Source organism: Microcaecilia unicolor, chromosome 3 (genome assembly GCF_901765095.1).
Source record: "Microcaecilia unicolor chromosome 3, aMicUni1.1, whole genome shotgun sequence".
NCBI lineage: Eukaryota > Metazoa > Chordata > Amphibia > Gymnophiona > Siphonopidae > Microcaecilia > Microcaecilia unicolor.
The window spans coordinates 117,727,876-117,747,294 of record NC_044033.1 but is presented as its reverse complement, the minus strand read 5'-3'; the positions used below and the strand labels follow the sequence as shown (position 1 = coordinate 117,747,294).

The following is a 19,419-nucleotide window of genomic DNA, read 5'->3' as shown; positions in this document are numbered from 1 at the left end:
CTTGTTAAGTGCTGTTAGCACTCATTAGCTTGTTAAATTACACGCATTGTTATACAATCGGCTCTGATTTCAGTGGCGATCTCTAGGCGCACTATATAGAATCTGGGGGATGGGGCAATTCTGTAAGGGGACGGCTCCATTTATGAGCCCTGGTGCCACACTGTAAGGACCTATTCTATAATGCATCCTGAGCACCAACACTGTTTTAGAACAATAGCACAATCCATTATCAGCATACCTTACATTTAAGTAGTCACAGTTACATCAGTCACAGAGCTGACTGAAGTGCAGTTGCATAAAGCCAGCAAGGACAAGTGTAACTGACAGTGTTCTGTATGTTACCCATGCAACTGGGAGCTCCACTCATGTCCCACCCAAGCTCCCCCTATGTATGTGCCCCCCTTTGCATTTTCACGCTATGCCTCTTACTTGCACCCCTATAGAATAGACAACTTGCTTGCACTTTCCTCTGGAGTCTGTATATGACACCACGATTTATGTGCCAAAATTTGCTTATAAGCCAATTAATTGCAATTAGTTGTTAATCAATGATTGCAGTTAATCGCACATTTCTATAACCCCACACGCCTAAATCCCCTAGCACGTAACTCGAAAGGAGGCATGGCCAGGGGAACGGCAGGGGCGTTCCTAAAGTTGCATGTGGGATTAGAGAATATCCCCATTTCCATGCCACAATTCTTGGAGTTGGTTGATGGCATGCACACCAGGTTTCAGCTGGCATAAATAATGACGCCCAACTTTTGACGCGGAAATGGGCTGTAAGCACTATTCTCTAATTGACGCTCAACCCAAAGTACCATTTATCAAATAGTGGTCTGCGCTGATTTTTTATGCTCCAAAATCTTGGCACCATTTGGCTCTCCTTTGTGGGTAAGTGTACACTTAAATCTGTGTTTTATGTTCACAAGGGGCGTATAAATATGGGTGACTAGTTTGCAGAATTGCCTTGTTGGGGTGAAGTTATCAACAAGACAGGTTATTTTACTATTAACCCCAGTTATTAGTAACTAGGGGGTCCTCTTACTAAGGTGCACTGAAAAACAGCCTGCGGAAGTGTAGGCGCGGGTTTTGGGAGCGCGCAGAATCGTTTTTCAGCACACCTGTAAAACAGGCCTTTTTAAATTTTTGCAGAAAATGGATGTGTGACAAAATGAAATTTGCCATGCATCCATTTTGGGTCTGAGACCTTACCGCCAGCCATTGACTTAGAGGTAAAGTCTCACGCAGTAACCAGGTGGTAATGACCTACGCGCGCCAAATGCAACTTGGCGAGCGTCTGATACACACGGCCGAAAATAAAAATTATTTTTCAGCCGCGCGTATCGGATGCATGGCAAAAATTAAATTACTGCAAGAGCCATGCGGTAACTCCATTTTGGCACGCGTTAGGCACGTGTAGATTCTTACGCGGCTTTGTAAAAGGGCCCCTAGGTCTCATTGTATAAAATTGAGACCTGTGCTAAAACAGCATGAGTTAGTGGTAAAATAACACATCTCAACCATAGTGCACATTATAGCGACACACCTATAAATACTAATTCTGGCTGGCACATACATTTTCATATTTTATTCTTTGAAAAGACTCACTTAACCACTAGAAAAACCCATCAAAGCTGTTTAGGAAGAATATATAAAAATACATAAAATCATAAATATAGGTTAACAACAGTTGAATGCCACATGCCTCTACATTCAATCTGTATAAAACCCCCAGGTTCACCCTCCTGTGATACCAAGAAAGGCCCACTGGAAAAAAGGGGTCTTTATTCTCTTTTTAAATTTCATTGGGGAGAATTCCTGATGTAAACATAGTGGGAGAGCATTTCAAAGAGGGGGCTAGGAATGAAGATAAAAGTGATATGTACTGCCCTAGCAAATACAAAATGAAGAAGAAGCAGTGAGTAAAGATGCCTCTGAAGATCTAAGGCTGCACACATGAGAAAATGGAACCAGGCTATTGGATAAATACAGAGAAATTAACACATGGCCATTAAAGAAAAATGAAAATGGGACCATTTTACTGCCACGGTAAAAGTGGCCGTGGCACATGGGAAGCTCACGCACTGACAATAGCATCAGCCACGTATTAGCGCGGCTTAGTAAAAGGGCTGCTCAGAAAGCCACACAGATATATATTTTGCTCCTATATGTAATCCCTTAGATTTACAAGCCTTAATCACTTTTAGTGGAAAAGCTATTTTGAAACACTTAACAGTTAATTTTCTTCTCTCTTCTATTCCTACTTGAGGATTAACATGACTCAGAAAATTTTAATGGTACTGCTACTAAATGCAGATGCTCTGTTTGATCCTATTTCTTTCAATTTCACCGAACAATACATCTGAATTATTTTGCAAGTATCAGGATTTGTGATTAAAAATATTGTTGTTTCATACCTCTTCATATCGATCAAAAACAGCTCCTTCTTGCATAAATGATGGAACAGGCTTTTGCCAATTAAACTCATATGGTTTGGCCATTGTTTACTTGGGATCCTGAAACAAAATGTGACAAGTGTCAATTAATAAGCAATAAATTCATTTTGGCATTACCTCTGGGTAGTCATCACTATAGAAATATTAAATGTACCGACTGCCAGTAGTCTCTATTAAAAATATTTTAAAGAATAATTTTCTATTCATGTAAGCCTATGAACTTTAATAGGATAAAGCATGTACTTTTACACCTATGTGGGGCTGGACAATAATTGAACAAAAGTGGCCTTAGCACGTCCTTATGTGGGACATTCCTGTGTGTTAAGGCCATTATTACCACTGGGGTAAAATGGCCAAAACTCCTATTTCTGGTATTAATGGCCACGTGCTAATTTTGCCATTACATTTGGCCATTGAAACAGATTAGCATGTGAGTCCTTATCGCCACCCATTATGTAGCTGGTAAGGGCTCACGTGTTAAGCATGCGCTAATCGATAAGCCTGCAGCAATGCAGCTATGCAAACCAATTACCTCCAGATTCTATAAAGCGCGCCTAAAGACCGACGCCAAAATTGGCGCAGTTTCTATAACAATGCATACAATTTAACAAGCTTAACAAGGTAATGAGAACTGATAACAGCACAACAAGCAATAATGAGAACTAATTGGAACTGATTAGAATTTAGATGCAAACTCGTTATGCGTATTCTGTAATGATGTGCGTTGAACTTCTAACGTATGCAGGCAAAAAGGGGTGTGGTTATGGGCAGTGAAAAGGGCATTTCAAGGGTATTCCAAAATTTAGGTGCCTAGTTCTAGAATATGGCCTAGTGCGCCTACATCTACATGCCAAGAGTTGCACCATGTTTTCGCTGGTGTAAATGGATGCGCTTAGATTTAGGTGCTGAAATATCAACTAAGCGTATTCTATAATCGGCGCCTAAATCTAGGCACCGATTATAGATTACGTCAGCACTGAGTTCTCCCCCTTAGTGCAGAACATGCCACTATCAGCCCCCAATACACGCCCCTTGCACCTAAAAATATATTTTAGTTTTTAGCGCACGCAAATGGTAATATTTCCGAGGGATGCCTCAGCATGCCCGGGAGTATGCCATTTTTTTGCTGCGGTAAGCATGCATTAGTGCTTACCATGCTTTATAAAAGGGCCCCTATGGGTTTTTTTTTTGTTTGTTTTTGTTTTTTTTAAACTTTTATTTATTAAATTTTACATTTTAATTTCAGCATATCACTTGAAATTCAAAAAGATGATTTTAAGTCAAAATATATACAATGGAAATAATAAGTATACATTTCTTAATCAAAGTGATCTATTGATCATCTTTGGTCCAATAATTGGAGACATTACACAATACTTAAGGAAATGGGCCCCTATGGGTTTTTTTTACACATGCAAGCATGCATTTATCTGTTTAAATGCTTTTGATTGCTGCTCCCAACAGTTCATAAGCATTTAACTACTTTTGGATCACTGGGATACTAAAAAAAAATCTATATTAAAAAAAACAGTGCTGCTCAGTAGGAATGTGCAGACCAAAACTTTTCATTTTGTTTAGTTTCCCATTTCATTTACAGGATTTTTAATTTAATTTAATTTTCTATTCTTTCTTTTGTTGTGGGATCCGTGTCAATAGTGAGCATAATGGCTGAATGGTGCACACAATTTTTCAATAGTATGTTATTGATAAACACTGCATGATATTGAGCAACATGGTGTGCGCTAGGGGAGTGATAGTATGCACTATTACATAACATTATTGATGACACCGGCAACCCACCCCCAATATGAAAAAACATGGGGAGTGTTGACATTGTTTCAAACAAATGCATACCCCTTCTGTTCAATACCACAGTGGTATACAAAATGGAGTAAGTACTCACAGGTACATCAAGACCTTTCTTCTGGCCAGTCTCTGAGATCAGTTGAAAACTATGGGGTTCTTTTATGAAGCTGCAGCAAAAGAAGGCCTATGTTGGTGTCGGTGCATGTTTTTGATGTGCACCGAGACCCCCTTTTACCGCAGCAGGTAAAAGGCAGGTCCTTGGTTTTTTTTCAAGAAATGGCTGTGCGGCAAGTGAAGCACTTGCCGCACACCATTTCGGGGGGTGGCGCTTACCATCAACCATCGAGGTGGCGGTAAGGGCTCCCGCACTAACTAGGCAGATTACGCTGGGTACGTACTGGTGCTACAAAAATTGAAATATTTTTGCAGCGCCGGAAATGGGGCGCGCTGGGAGAGGGAACTACCATCGGGCTGCTGTGGTAGCCCTGTGGTACTTCTCTTTTAGTGAGCAGTAAGCCTGCGTTGGACTTACCACCACTTCTGAAAAGAGTCCCTAGGTGCATGTCTTTCGATATAGGCTGATTTTATTTTATTGCATTTTTGCTTTTGTTTTAATGCGTGTTTCATTGTTGGCTCGATGTTTAGTTTACAATATGCTGCTGTTATGTAGTTTTTATTGCTATGTTTTATTACTGCTTTGCTCTGAGTTTTTTCGTGGTACAAGTGAGTCCTAAAGCACAATAAATAAGAGTGATTCCAGTCACACAGAATTCCTACCGATGCAAAAGTAATACTTGATAGTCAAATGAAATTAACAATGTGCTGCCATCAGTTAAAAGTTGTCAGGCATCTGTTTCCATTAACTGGTAAGTTAATTCCTGAACATCATTTGCAGAGTTACAGCTGATGGCAACTATAGCCTAATTGAACATGTAAATTAAACATCCTTAAATTATATTTTTTTTCTGTAAACTAAAATTCTTTGATGAGATAAAGCACTAAGCAGTAAAGCTAAACTTTAATCTGCTTCAGCCTTCAATATCTAAGCTGAACTGCTCTAGCAAGTAATATCCACAAATATGATGAACTATTTTTAAACTGTCTGAAAGATGAAGTTGATTAAAACCCAAGAGAAATGGCTTGAGTTTGGAACATTTTAATATAGAAGGAATAATTTTGCAATTTCATTGATTTCCATCTACTAGGACATAAAAAAAAAACCTGACAGGAAGTTCATGACACTGATGCCCTGAATAGGTAAATTTGGGTTAGGTGTATGTTAGCAGTAAAACATGGAACAGTATGGTATAAAAAGCTAACTCAAAATTGATCATGGTAAATATTCATTATTCTGGGGGGGGGGGGGGGGGGGGGTCAATTATAATTTATGAGTCTCAGAAAAGTGAAAAATTTTTGGGGCCCTGTTTACTAAGCCGCGCTGTAGGCGTGCTAACTTTTTAGCGATCGCTAAAAATTTGCATGCGCTAACGATACAGACACCCATTATGTTCCTATAGGTGTCTCTGGCATTAGCGCGCACTAAAATGTTTGTGAACCTACAGCGCGGCTTAGTAAACATGACCCTTAGTGTAATGGTAAAAGGGCCTCTGTCCCCATCAAAAATATGGCTTAATTGAAAATGTCTCATGATATTTTAAGTTCAGTTGGAATCTTAACCTAACCAGAGATTATTTCCTATGATAAACATTTCTTTCTAACTCATTTTAATAAGACATGACATGGCACAATTCCATCCTTCCAAAATGTCAAATAATCCCTATAAAAACGACACCTGGATGCCTTAATCACAAACAATGAGTGAGGGAACAAAAATCATGTCCACTTGTATTTTCAGTGTAATTTCAACTGTAGATTTGTTGGATTGAACATATGGGACTAAATTCAATAAATGCCACCTAAAAATGGTGCCAAAAACAGCTCTTAGCACTATTCTTTAACTGGTGCTCAAAGTTAGGCATAGTTTATAGAATAGCATTTAGTGCCAGGAGTCGTGACTACTTTTAGGCATGACCATTTATAATCAACAAAATCCTGATGTAAATCTCCACACCTAAATCAGGCATAAATTCCCTCTATTCTATAACAATGCGCATAAATTGTGGGAATGCCCCTGATCCACCCATGAATCTCCCATGGCCATGCCCCCATTTTGGATCCATGTGTAAATTTATGTGCGTAAATTTGAATTAATGCCAATATCAATAATTGATTGTTAACATTTGATTATCGGCGTCAATTAGCTCATTATTCTAGTTCAAACATTTTATTATTTTAGAAAATATATAACCAACCATACAGTGAATAGAACAGGAACTCAGTAAAACATCCACATGAAGACAGATGGGCAGAACAACATTACCAATACAAGTCACCCCAACAGTTCTCCCTCGCCTCCCCCCATCCCAATCCATCACCAAATCAAAGAGAACATATTTCAGACATCTCCACACAAACACTGAAAGACTCAGCAATCAACCCATAACACTGTATATATGATCAATGTAGCAAAAGACTGTACAGGAGGCTAAATCTGCTGGAACTTATCTTTACAGCCTCATTTTTCCATGATATGCGCTTCATATTTAGAAGTTATACAGACTGTGTGGCCCACCAAAAATGAAAATTCAATTGTGATGAGTTCTTCCGTGCTTCAGAATGGATTGAAATGCAAGTGCAGTAAGTATGGCCACCAGTTGAGTACGATCCTCAGTCATATGCCACTGATTTCCATAAATATTAAGGGGTCCTATATTACTAATGTGCCAAAAAATGGCCTGCACTGCTGTAGGCATGTGTATTCGATGCATGCAGGTCCATTTTTCAGCGCGCCTGCAAAAAAGGCCTTTTCTTTTATTGCCGGAAATGGATGTGCGGCAAAATAAAAACTGGTGCGTGTCCATTTTGGGCCTGAATTCTTACCACCACCCATTGATTTAGCAATAAGGTCTCACGTGTTAACCGGGCGGTAATTGTCAACACATGTACACTGCCGATTACTGCCCGGTTAGTGCCTTCCTCCCACATGTAGTGGTAAGACTGCAATAAGGATGGTATCAGAGAGGCGTGAACAGATTTTAGAATTCAACAGTATACCCATCCATTCCAGGGGTTTTGCCATTCTGCAAATCTTATAGCAAGAGCAAATGGGTGGTAAGCCCTACCTGAGGAGTATGGGTCACGCCACAAGCATGGTTTTGCTAGATCGGTATTCTTCCAATACAGCGAGCACCACACTGCCCCCATGATGAACCCATAGGAGGCAGTCATAGAATTTGAGGAACCCCTGCAGTTCTGTCTATGGTTTACTGCAAAACAACCATGGTTGCTGCTCATTTCTCAGTTTGCTTATAACTTCTAAACTCCTTACAAATTGTTTCCTTCGGGACAAGGTGCAGTATAAACATATACACATATCTATATATATAAAAGGCACCACTGAAGCCTCCAGCCGGAAGTGTGAAGCGCCAGAGATATCCAGTTTCCCCATGAGTGAAGGAAAACAGCACAGCAGGAAATCCCAGGAAACAGTGAAGGACTCAGAGGGGGGAGGGGAGAGAGATGCCCTCACTCTCTCTGTAACAAAAACACAGAACAGCAGGAGGAAACACTGAAGGACTGGACTCGGAGGGGGGAGGGAGAGAGGGCAGAGGGCAGGGACACACACTCCCACATGCACACTCTGAAGAAAACCTTGCTAGCCCCCGTTTCATTTGCATCAGAAACGGGTTTTTTTTACTAGTATACAAATATAACTGTGATATAACTGGGTCACAGTTATAAGTGAGAGTGTTTACATTTTTTTACAGATGCCTTCTTGGCAATGCTTGGCTATGCAGGAGGGGATACATTTATAGTGAAACATATAGAACAGCGAAGCTGACCCTTAAGTGGAGTTACAGCTCTTTAGCTCTGGACGTCGCGAGTGCATGAGTCCTCAATGTGGACTTTGTGTCTTTCCAATCCCTTATTGATGTCTATCAGCTTCCACCTTCAGACCATTATGTGTATGTAGAACTGAAACATTTTTTGACTACTCCTTCAGTTAGAACTTGTATTCTAAGGGAGGACTCTTATACGGAGGATTTGTGTGAGAATTCCAAGCTCTTGGAGACTCTGGTTAGCCATCAGCTGTCTAATTTTATAGATAAATTTTCCTGTTATTAATCTTTCCAATTTGGTTTTAGATCCCAACACAGTATGGAAGCTTTCCTAATGGTTATCACTACTATTGTAAAAGAGTATTTAAGTAGAGGTAAGCAGATTGTTCTACTTCAATACGATATTTCGGCAGTGTTTGATTCTGTGGACCATGAATTGCTTCTAACTAGATTCAGTGGTTTAGGACTGGCTGGGCTCTATGCTGAATTGGTTCTGAGATTTCTTGTTGAATCAATCATACACTGTCTCCAATGCTTTCTGCAATGATTTCTCTCTCATGTATTACCTTGTTTTCCTATGCTGATGATATTTTCATGTTGGTACCAGTTTGTTCTGTTTTGAGTGAAATGTCAGCCAAAATCTTTGTTGCTATAGAAAAAGTCCAAAAATGGGCTGTTGAAAACATGCTTCAGTTGAATCAGGCAAAAACAAAAATATTGTGGTTTTCTGTCAGGTGGATATTCCTTTGCTCTTCTGGTTCAGATGTTAGCCTTATCCAACTTAGGCTATTGTAACTCACTGTGGGCCCTGTTTATTAAGCTGCACTGTAGGCGAGTAAACCTTTTAGCGTGTGCTAATGCCAGAGTGTGTCTCTATTGTTAGTGAGCGTTAATTGTTAGCGTGTGCTAAAAAGTTAGCGCGGATTAGTAAACAGGGGCCTGTATGTTAGTTCGGGGTAGTCTGCAGATGAAATTTCCTGTATTTCATAATATTTGGTTTAAACATCAGCTTGGTTCTATGCTCTTTAATCAAGCTGCTGCAATTTGGAATAATTTACCAAATATAATTTGATTAAATGAAGTTATATGGTTTTGACCAAGATATTGAAAACTTTTCTATTTGGTAATTATGCTGATTACTTTTTTATATTTTAGTTCTTTGTAATTCCTCACTATTTTTTGGCTGAGCTTCTTCTATGTACACCACCTGGAACTTCCTGCTGGGATAGAGTGGTACATAAAAAAAAGCTTAGATTAGAACTAGGGGGCTTATTACCTGCTTTTCATAATTTTATGTGTAAACAGTTTAAACCTTATACTCTTCGTAGGGTCAATTGGGAGTGGGAGTTGGGGATCTCTATTTCAGATGATGACTGGTTTGTTATGGAAAAGGCCTTGCTAAAGCCTTCTTTGGCTGTTTCGATCAAAGAAAATGTTATCAAGGTCTTCTACCACTGGTATCTCATGCCAGCTTGATTGCATCATATGTTTCCAGGTACCTCTCCCAGTTACTGGAGGGGCTGCACTGCTCCTGGTACAATGGGTCATCTTTGGTGGACTTCCTCCAAGACTAAAGTTTACTGGACAGCCATGCAGGTTTGTCTGCAATGCTGGATTGGATGCTCTGTGCAATGGTATCCTGCAGTTTTCCTGTTTGGTAAAAAAAAACATTGGGCCTTACTCATCTGCAATCCTTGCTGGTCCGTCAAATTTTTTATGCAGCGCGTCTTAATTTGGTGAGGCATTGGAAACAGCGCACAGTTCCTTCTTTCGTCCAGCGGATCACCAAGTTGTGGTACCTTTGTGACATGGAGCGACAGGTAGCACTGAAGCACTGGACTTTATCTCAGTGGGAAGGTATTTGGACCCCCCTTTTTGAGTGCTCAATCTTTGTGATGGGGATTTTTCTTTATGGCGACTTTGGGTGTGTTCCTTGCGTTTTCATTCCATTCATGAGAGGGAGGGGAAAGTTGAGCTCTTTGAGCAGGGACTGTCTCTCTTTGTTAAATTGTACAGCGCTGCGTAACCCTAGTACCGCTCTAGAAATGTTAAGTAGTAGTAGTAGTAGTTGGGGGTTGGGTTTGGTTGTTACACACCCTGGTTTCCTTTAAAACTACTAAAAGAAGGGAAGTACTTGCTTTCTATACTTTTCTGTTGAAATTTCCGGACACTGTTATATACGCCTTGATGCTGTTCTACTGTTGGTTTTCATTGTTCTATGATTCTTTGTTGGGGAGTTACTGTATATTCCTATGTTTGGATTTTTAATAAACTACTGCCACAAGTTTTTTAAAAAATGAGCATTCAGTGCTACTCTATAAACGGTGCTCTGAGGGGTGCCATTTATAGAATAGCGCCTAGCGCCAGAATCCATGTCTAATGTTTAGGTGTGAGGATTTCTAACAACTGAAATCTGGTGTAAATCCCCAATCCTAAATTAGGCATGGATTGGGTATATTCCATAACAGTGTGCGCAAATTCTTGGAATGCCCATGACCCTCCCATTGACATGCCCCCTTTTCAGATTCACGCACTACAATTTACATGTGCATCTTCGTAGAATACACCTAGCAACATGCTCATGTAAATTCTATTTAATGCCAATTAGCATTGATAATTGATTAATGCCCAATTATTGGTGCTAATTGGTTTGTTATTCAATTATGTTGCATGCAGAAATTAGGTGTGTATCCAAATTTCTGTGCATAATTTTCAGCACCATATACAGAACCAGCGGGAAGGACGTCTAAGCCAAAATTTACAAAGGACAGTCCATATACAGGGTGAGGCAAAAAAAAAAGTAACCCTCTAGAGTTTTGTCAGCAATCACTTAGAATTTGAACGTGAAATTTTACAGCTTTATTTGTTGTTACTATCCATGTTTATGTGCCGAGTGGAATGAGATTATCTTTGAACATAGTGAAATTGCAGACTTTTTAGTGACCACCCAGTGATTTTCAGGTGTACAGAAATGTTTGCACTATAATACAACCATTATTTAAAGAAAAAACATGGGGTACCAGCTTACTGTTAATCACGTCCCAATGATGTAGACTTCTGTCTGGGAAGCAATGTTGGAGGCTTATCACAAGCTCCACCCAAAGGCACAAACAATCGCCAAACTCATGGAAGTGCTGCAGATGATTTGGGCCAGCCTGCAAAAGGGATAGATTGACAAGGCTGTTAAAAACTTCCCAAAGGAGCTGAGGGCCTGTGATAAAGTTGGGGGTGGACACTTTTGCGCTCATTTTCAAAAGAGAAGGGCATCCATCTTTCGACACAAATTGGAAGATGGACATCCTTCTCCCAGGAATGTCCAAATCGATATAATCGAAACCTGATTTAGGATGTCCCCAACTGCACTCTGCTATGTACCTGGGAGCAATTTATGAAGTCCACTGCAGTGCCCCCCAGGGTGCCCGGTTGGTGTCCTGGCATGTCAGGGGGACCAGTGCACTACAAATGCTGGCTCCTCCCATGACCAAATGACTTGCATTTGGTCGTTTTTGACATGGACGTCTTTGGTTTTGAAAATCGTCAAAATCAGAAACGTCCATGTCTAGCAACGTCCAAATCTAGGGATGGCAAAATTTAAGGATTTGGACATCCCTGACGGTTCGAAAATACGGGTTTCCCTGCCCCTAGATTTTGCCGTTTTGCAAGGACGTGCAAATCGCAACTTAGATGTCCCTTTCAAAAATGCCCCTCCACGATCATTCACAGTGACTGTGAAATTCTAACACATTGTTAATTGTATAGGTTAAATTACACTCTTTTACTGTGATTTAGCTTGAACATTTTTACACGCACAAATCGCTAGGCTAAAATGTCAGTAACATCAACATAGTTTCAGATAATCAAATGTTGTTTCATACTAATACGTGAGTATGATGACTAAATAAGTTTGCAAAATGTCACATTGAAATTCAAAGTGGTTGCTGGGAAAACAGCAAAAAACTCTAGGGGGTTACTTTTTATTTGGCCTCACCTTATAAAGATATAGATATTTGTGTGTGTATATATGTGTGTGTGTATATATATATATATATATATATATATATATATATATATATATATATATATATATATAATATTGCAATGCTGATGCAGAATATCTTGAGTCTATTTTACTTTTAATGGTTAACAGTCAAGGGACCATACGCCATAAAACTCATACGCCGTAAAACTCCAAGGTTTGCTACTGAAGATATATCTTTCAATTCAAAAGCTTTTAATTTTTAAATTATGTTTAACCTCAGGTCAGCACATCCCAGCAACATATTGTAAGCCAAGGAACTGTAGTAAGCTGATGATTCCTGAACTACAGACTGTAGCCAAAGGTTATAATAAGCTTTGATGGCTAGAAAAGAATGCCTAGAAATAGACAAACTCTTTTTTTTTAAATTCAGTTTATTCCATTTTTATGAAAGAAAATCAATCTTAAGTTATTATGCTATAAATTGAAAATATTCTATGAAGTGTTTTTGCAGTCTGATCTGATCCTTTCCAAGTTGTGTTGGCTTATATTAATCCATGTAAGAACTATTCAAAGAGGATGTGGCTCACAAACACTTGAAATCACATATATCTTGTGTTCAGACATAGTTATAATTGACAATCAACCAGCCATGCTCCAACTGCTGATGCCGCTAAAAATGGTAGGCAAGATGTCAGATTTCAGACAAAAATTAGAGAATGTTTCTAATTTTATCCATAAGACACAACTGTCTAGCTCTGAAGAAATGTAATCCACACCCAAGAAACTGTACTTTAGCCACAAACACAGAAGGACATTCAAAGACAAAAAAAAAGAAACCTCTTAGACAAGAATTTTTTGAATAACTCACATTGGAGTCAAGTACTAAAAGCACACGATAATGGTTTGAGTCCACTACTGGTGCTAGCATACGCTTAACATAAGTACTTGACTTCCTCTGGTTTCCAATGTATGCAGTCACTTTTAGCCCACAGGCATTGCAGGCAAACCGCATAGGTGTTTTTAGCAAGCATACTGTGCACTTGCATATGCTCTAAATGAAACTATGTTCTGTTGTGCATTTGGAATTTGTTATTGGACAGAAAACAGAGAGAGTAGGATTAAATGGCTATTTTTCTTAATGGAGGAGGGTGAATAGTGGAGTGCCGCAGGGATCTGTACTGGAAATATTGTTACAACAAATAGTTAAGCTCTGGAACTCGTTGCTAGAGGATGTGTTTACATTAGTTAGTGTATCTGGATCCAGTATGACTATTCTTATGTTCTTATCTGGCTGAGTTCATTTGAGCATCTCCATGTGTAAAGTATGCTTGGTAGACACAGCTATGTACTTTGCATCTGCTATTTCTGTGAGCAACCCACTGGAGGAAAAACAGCATGAGTACATTTTAAAATGATATGTACATGTGCTGTTTTTTCTCTCTGACCATATCCATGGGAACACCTTTTTTAACCCAGCTAAAAGTGTGCATGCTGTGGAAGTCCACACAAATGTTTAGCTGAATAGAATAAGGTCATTTTCAGTCAAGTCAATCATTATTTACTCGGGTAAACTACATATGACCACCTCAACTTCAGGAAATCACTAAAGACTTATCTGTTCGAAAAGGCATATCCTAATGATCCAACTTAATCACCTGAATCCAGTGACTCAAGTAAACCCAGGCTTGTTTTGAACTTAGTGAACTTTACATAACTTCCCTCTCTATGTTTCATAATGTGTCTGTACATATCTATTTCATTTATAATACATTGCTCTATATTTGTTTATTGACCGGAGGAGGCTTTCATCCCACGGCGCTATGTAAGCCACATTGTGCCTGCAAATAGGTGGGAAAATGTGGGGTACAAATGTAACAAACAAATAAATAAATAAATAATTTTGGAAATTGTCCTTTTGGAGACTTTAAATTGACACAATCATTCAAAAGAATAGAAGCTATATAGGAAAAGACACATTCTTCATGAGGACCAGAATCTAGTGTCATAGATGCTTAATGGTTAAGACAACGTGTGCCTAATGCAGCAAAAATGGCATACCGCAGGTATTTGCGAATGCGAAGTGCGCGGTATTTATTTTTTGGTAATTCTTTTTGAAGTGCCATGTTTGGGCAGAAAATGAGTGGAGAATGGGTGTGGAAGGGTAAGCAGTAAGGTGGTAAGGGCTCTCGCATTTATTTTTTTAATGGCCACGCACTAATGGTAACAGCATACTGCCAAAAATAAAACAAATACAAAAAAAAAAAAAAAAGCTTTTTTCATGGCTGTATAAGAAAATGGCCTTAGAGTGAGGGAAATACCTAATAGCAGCTTAGTAAAAAAAAGTCCAAAAATCTGTGTGTTGATATTCTTTAAATACTTTATAAATGTCAGCATGGTATTGAGGCCTTTTTCAGCCCTTCCTGCTTAGCTTACATGCTCACAAGATGACTGAGAAACAAATGGTTAAGAATGCTGTGAGTCTTTCTCCATGTTTCACGTCTGATCTTTTCCCTTCCCAGTAAATACCTATATTTACAGAATGTTTCCATATGTTTCATTGTTTCTATATTTCTGCATTTTTAATAATCATCACTCTTAAATCCATTACAGTACAATGTTTATACAGCTTTATTATGGAACGCAAGAGGTAGGAAAATACATTAGTAAGTGTACTTTATGTTCTCTCTCATACCAGCCATTACTCACTCTGAGTTAATGTTATCAGATTGTTATGAGTAAGATAAATGAGACACTTGTCATGTGTTCCTTTTTTAGATGATAGTTAAGAAGACAGATATTTTCCAAGAAGTAGACTAATACTATGGCTCGAAAAGATCGTGCTGGACATCTTATTATAAGATTTTTCCTGTAGGGATAAGAAGTCTTTTGGATAGTACTCTTAAAATTTCTGAACAAGTAGTTCCAGATAAAAGTCAAAGATGAAAGTGAGAGCTGCCGTAGTTTCAAAGAATTCTTGGGAATCGTTCTCATATTATTTTTAAGGTAACTTTACCCCAGTTTCATGGCTAGGTTTTGTACATTATACAAACAAACACAAATATTAACAGGATGTTCACTGAAATGTACAGTGCCTTCTAAAAGTCTTTATGTTTTTGTACATTTTTCACATTCTGTTGTCTAAAAAATATATAATTCAAGTAGGAATTTGTTACACTAATCTACAGAATATATACTTTTAACATGCAAGGACATTTATAGAAATACTAGCCGTTCAGCCCGTAAAAACGGGCTAGTATAGGAAGGGGGGTTGAAAGGCCCCCCACCCCGCCGCCGAGTTCGCCGCTGCCACTCCCCCTCCGAGTTCGCCCCCCCCCCCGGAGCCGTCGCCACCCACCTTCCACCCGGTCGGGTCCTAGCTCCGCTATTGAAACAGCGAGGGCACGCAGCACACAGCTGTACTGCTGAGCTGCCATGGCCTTCCTTCTTCTTCTCTGCCTGTGTCCCGCCCTCGTGTGACGTAACGTCGTCGAGGGCGGGACACAGGCAGAGAAGAAGAAGGAAGGCCGACGGCAGCTCAGCAGAGCTGTGTGCTGCGTGCCCTTGCTGTTTCAATAGCAGAGCGAGGGCCCGACTGGGTGGAAGGTGGGTGGCGGCGGCGACTCTGGGTGGGGGGAGCATTAGCGACGGCGGTGTCCCTTGCAAATGCGCAGTAGAGACCGTCTCTGTTCCGCCCCCGTCATCACGTATTGACGCGGGGGCAGGGCAGAGAGGGTCTCTACTGCGCATTTGCGAATGAGTACGACACTCGCCATTTATATATATTGATTTGGTTATCAATAGAAATCAAATTAAGAGTGGACTAACATGGCTACCACACCTCTCTACTTAGAAATATTTGAAAATAATCAAGAATATGAAATTAAAGCTTCTCAATTGTATAATTCTTCACGCCTTTTGACTCCATACTTGATGGAAGCCCTTTTTCTTCTCTGTGATCTTATGGGTCGATACTCAGCTGCCAACAGTCAGCATTCTTATAAATGCTAAATGCCGCAGGAAGAATTAGCCCCAGATATTCAATTGTGAGCCATGTCCGAGCACCATCATTGAGTAATCTGGGACTAATTCTTCAGCTGATAGCTGTTGGAGCTTATGCGGGTCCCAGCTAATATTCAGTTAGAACCCACATAAGACATTCACACAGACTCTGCCTGAGTATTGGTCGGGATTCGTATAAGGGATGCAGCTATCCTCTGCTCCCCTGAATCCCCTCCCTTTCCCACCCAGAGGCATAGAAGCAGCCTTCCCTGACAAATCCCCATTCCCTCCCTCCCACTCCCTGGAAGCAGACCCCCCCCCCTCCAATCACTCTTCCTCCTTCCCAAGCCCCCTGGTTACATGCCGCCGAATATCCACTGACTACCCCACACATGCGATTTAAATGGCCTAGAACCTTTCATGGTCATTTAAATCACTTTGAATATCTACCCCTAAGTTTATTAAAAAAATATCTCTTTGGCTTTAACCTTTTGGATTATTTGCTATTTTTCGATAGACTGAAGGCCCTTGGTACTCAAGATACAGTTCTTTGCTGTTTTCAATCTTAACTTTCCAATCATACTGATCAAGTTAATGTGAATTCCCACCTTTCATCCTCCTATATGTCTTATCGTGGGATTCCTCAGAGCTTGATCCTGGTCCCCATTCAGTTTAATGCTTTCCTTGCTCCCCTGCCACTTTTACTTAATTTAATCTGTTCTTGCAACCCTTCCTTATACTCTAACAATATTCACATTTTACATACGATACTATTACTGACATTACTACGCTTCAAAATGGTCTTCTCACAGCAGTTGACAACTGGCTGTTACAAAATTCACTCTTTGTTAATATTAAAAAAATGTGAAGCTATTCATTTTCCTTCACCTTGTTCTCAAGCACTTTATATCCATTGATAAGAAATGCCGATACTCCTTTTTCTTATAAAATCAAAATTCTTGGAGTTATTTTCAACTCTACATTGTGCTTTGGTCTGCAAATTGGTGCTTTATCAGGTTCTTTTTTTCTTTGCCCTTCACTAGCTGAGATCAGTTAGGTCGATTCTTACATTTGTATATTTTCAGATTCTTATTATTTTGGCTGGTACTGAATTATCTGGACTATTGCATTGCTTTATACAATGGCCTCCCTCTTAAATCCATTAACGATCTTCAATTAATTTGATCTACACCAGCAAAGCTCCTCTATAAAGCTTCTTGCTATGATCATGTTACTCTCCTACTAAAGTAAGAACACTGGCTACCAGTTACAGCATGCCTGAAGTTTAAATTTCTAGTTTGTGTTCAAAAGGCTTATTACTCCCAAGCACCAGTGTACCTGGATACCCTTCTTTCTCCCTATGTTCTGAGTTGCTCTTCTCAAGCTGTTTTTCTTTTCCTTCCCTTGCCAGCAGGACTTCATTTGGATATTTCTAGAGATACAGCTTTCTCATATCTAGGACCACAATTTTGGAATGCACTTTCATTATACTTACACTTAGAATCACATTACCCTAAATATAAAGAGGTTGTCAAAATGTGGCAGTTTCAATGGGTTTTTGGGAATACTCTTAAATGGCTAGCTGCCTGAAGTTTTGTATCACTTTATTTTATATTCTCTACTTTTCTATTCTTTCCACTTTATTTTTTTGATTTACAAACTGCTCTGCTATGCTGTGGCCTTAAGAGTGGTATACAAAGTACCTGGAATAAATAAAATAGTCATTCATGCACAGTGGAATGCTAAGATTTTTGTCCATTATTCTTGTCAGAATAACTCAAGCACAGGCAAGATGGCTGGGATCATCTGCAGACTGCAACCTTCAAGTCAGAGAGAAAGAAAGAGAAGGACTTATCATGGGGTTTATGCATAGCTGCTATCCAAAGTAGTATCAGAGTAATCAGGCAGATGGAGTGGATCTTAAAGGAAGAAAAGGAGACTGAACTAAAGAAAGAATTGAAACATTTTTATCTGTAAATGTATCTGGTTTGGAACAAACCAGGTATGCTCACCAACCTACCATGAGACCCTACCATGCCCCTCAACTGTCTAAAGATTCCCACTGTGCCTCTCCAGCTTGCTAACACAGCACTCTGTGCCCACTTAATCCTCATCCTCCCTCTTTCAAACTACATGTTTTTGACCAGGATTGACCCTTTCTTTGAAAATGTAAACTGGTTTCACTACTGACAGCTGTAGATATGCTTCTCCTGCTCCCAGAGCTGGAAGGAGGTAGTTTTTGATGGGATAGAAGGAAGGAGTTGGTAGCCTGTTTAAATTTCCATTTACTACCTATTAAAAGTACCAAGAGATCCAATTACAGACCAAGAGAATGGGCCAAAATGATCCTGGAAGAGTAGCAGCTGTCTTTGGTATCAAAATTCTGATTAAAAAGAACTTCTAATGCAGTACTTATCAAACTTTCTGCTGTCTTGACCCCATTATAGTGGTCACATATAGCACACGATCCCTGGAGGCCTACCATCCATCCATGTTGCTGTTCCCAGCCCCCCTACAATGTTGCAGCTGATGCTGTCATCACCTAATTTCCATGGATCCTGTGTATGCCTAATGCGTGGTTCAATGGGAAGTGTGGACTGATAAGATTTTTGGTCTGCCCAGGTCATGATACATTTGGATGGTTTTACAGATAAGTGGGCTAATCCACTTTTCACACCTGAGGTGGTTGGCCCAGTTGTCTACGTGGCCAGTGGGGATAGCACATGCAAAAAAATCTACGAAATTCTTTGGATTTTAGCTTAGTCCACTTCTCCATAGGTAAATATTGATGTCTTGATGCACTTGATCCAAAAAGCCACAAATCAGCAAGATTGAGGGTTAGTCCACTTGTCTGTAAGTCCATCCGTTTGAAGTCATAACTCACACTTTGGAAAGTCCTGTTCTAAGTGTTCTTCGAACATATTACTGGATTCATACTACACTGTGCAAGTTCCAAAAGGAAATTTTCTGTGCCATAATGCAAGAATTAAGAAGAGTTCTAGCAGTAAATTTGAGACATTACAGTTAAATCCAGCATAATTTTGCTTAAGAGCGAGATTACTTTCTGTGTTAGGGAGGGACACGGACCCCAAAACAACCCACCTGGGCTGAAATACTGTAACTTCATCACCTCCAGTAGCTGTGAATATGAATGTCTTACTAAATTAGATCTGAACAGCTTATAACCAACAAAATCAAAGCACTAATTTACTTAATTGATGCTAGCAGGTTCTGGGTCAATTAGTGTATGTATATGTGGTTATTTTTCATGACATTTCAA

At 39.6% G+C, this 19,419-nt stretch overlaps 1 protein-coding gene across 1 annotated transcript in view; it reads right to left on the bottom strand.

Annotated features, from left to right (window-relative positions):
• Nucleotides 1-19,419, bottom strand: part of PLCB4 (phospholipase C beta 4) — a 331,441-nt gene that overhangs the window by 185,974 nt on the left and 126,048 nt on the right. The window contains exon 3 of the mRNA XM_030196321.1: nt 2,418-2,516. Within this exon, the coding sequence (XP_030052181.1) occupies nt 2,418-2,501 (84 nt within the window). The 5' untranslated portion in view covers nt 2,502-2,516. The remainder of the gene's footprint in view (nt 1-2,417; nt 2,517-19,419) is intronic.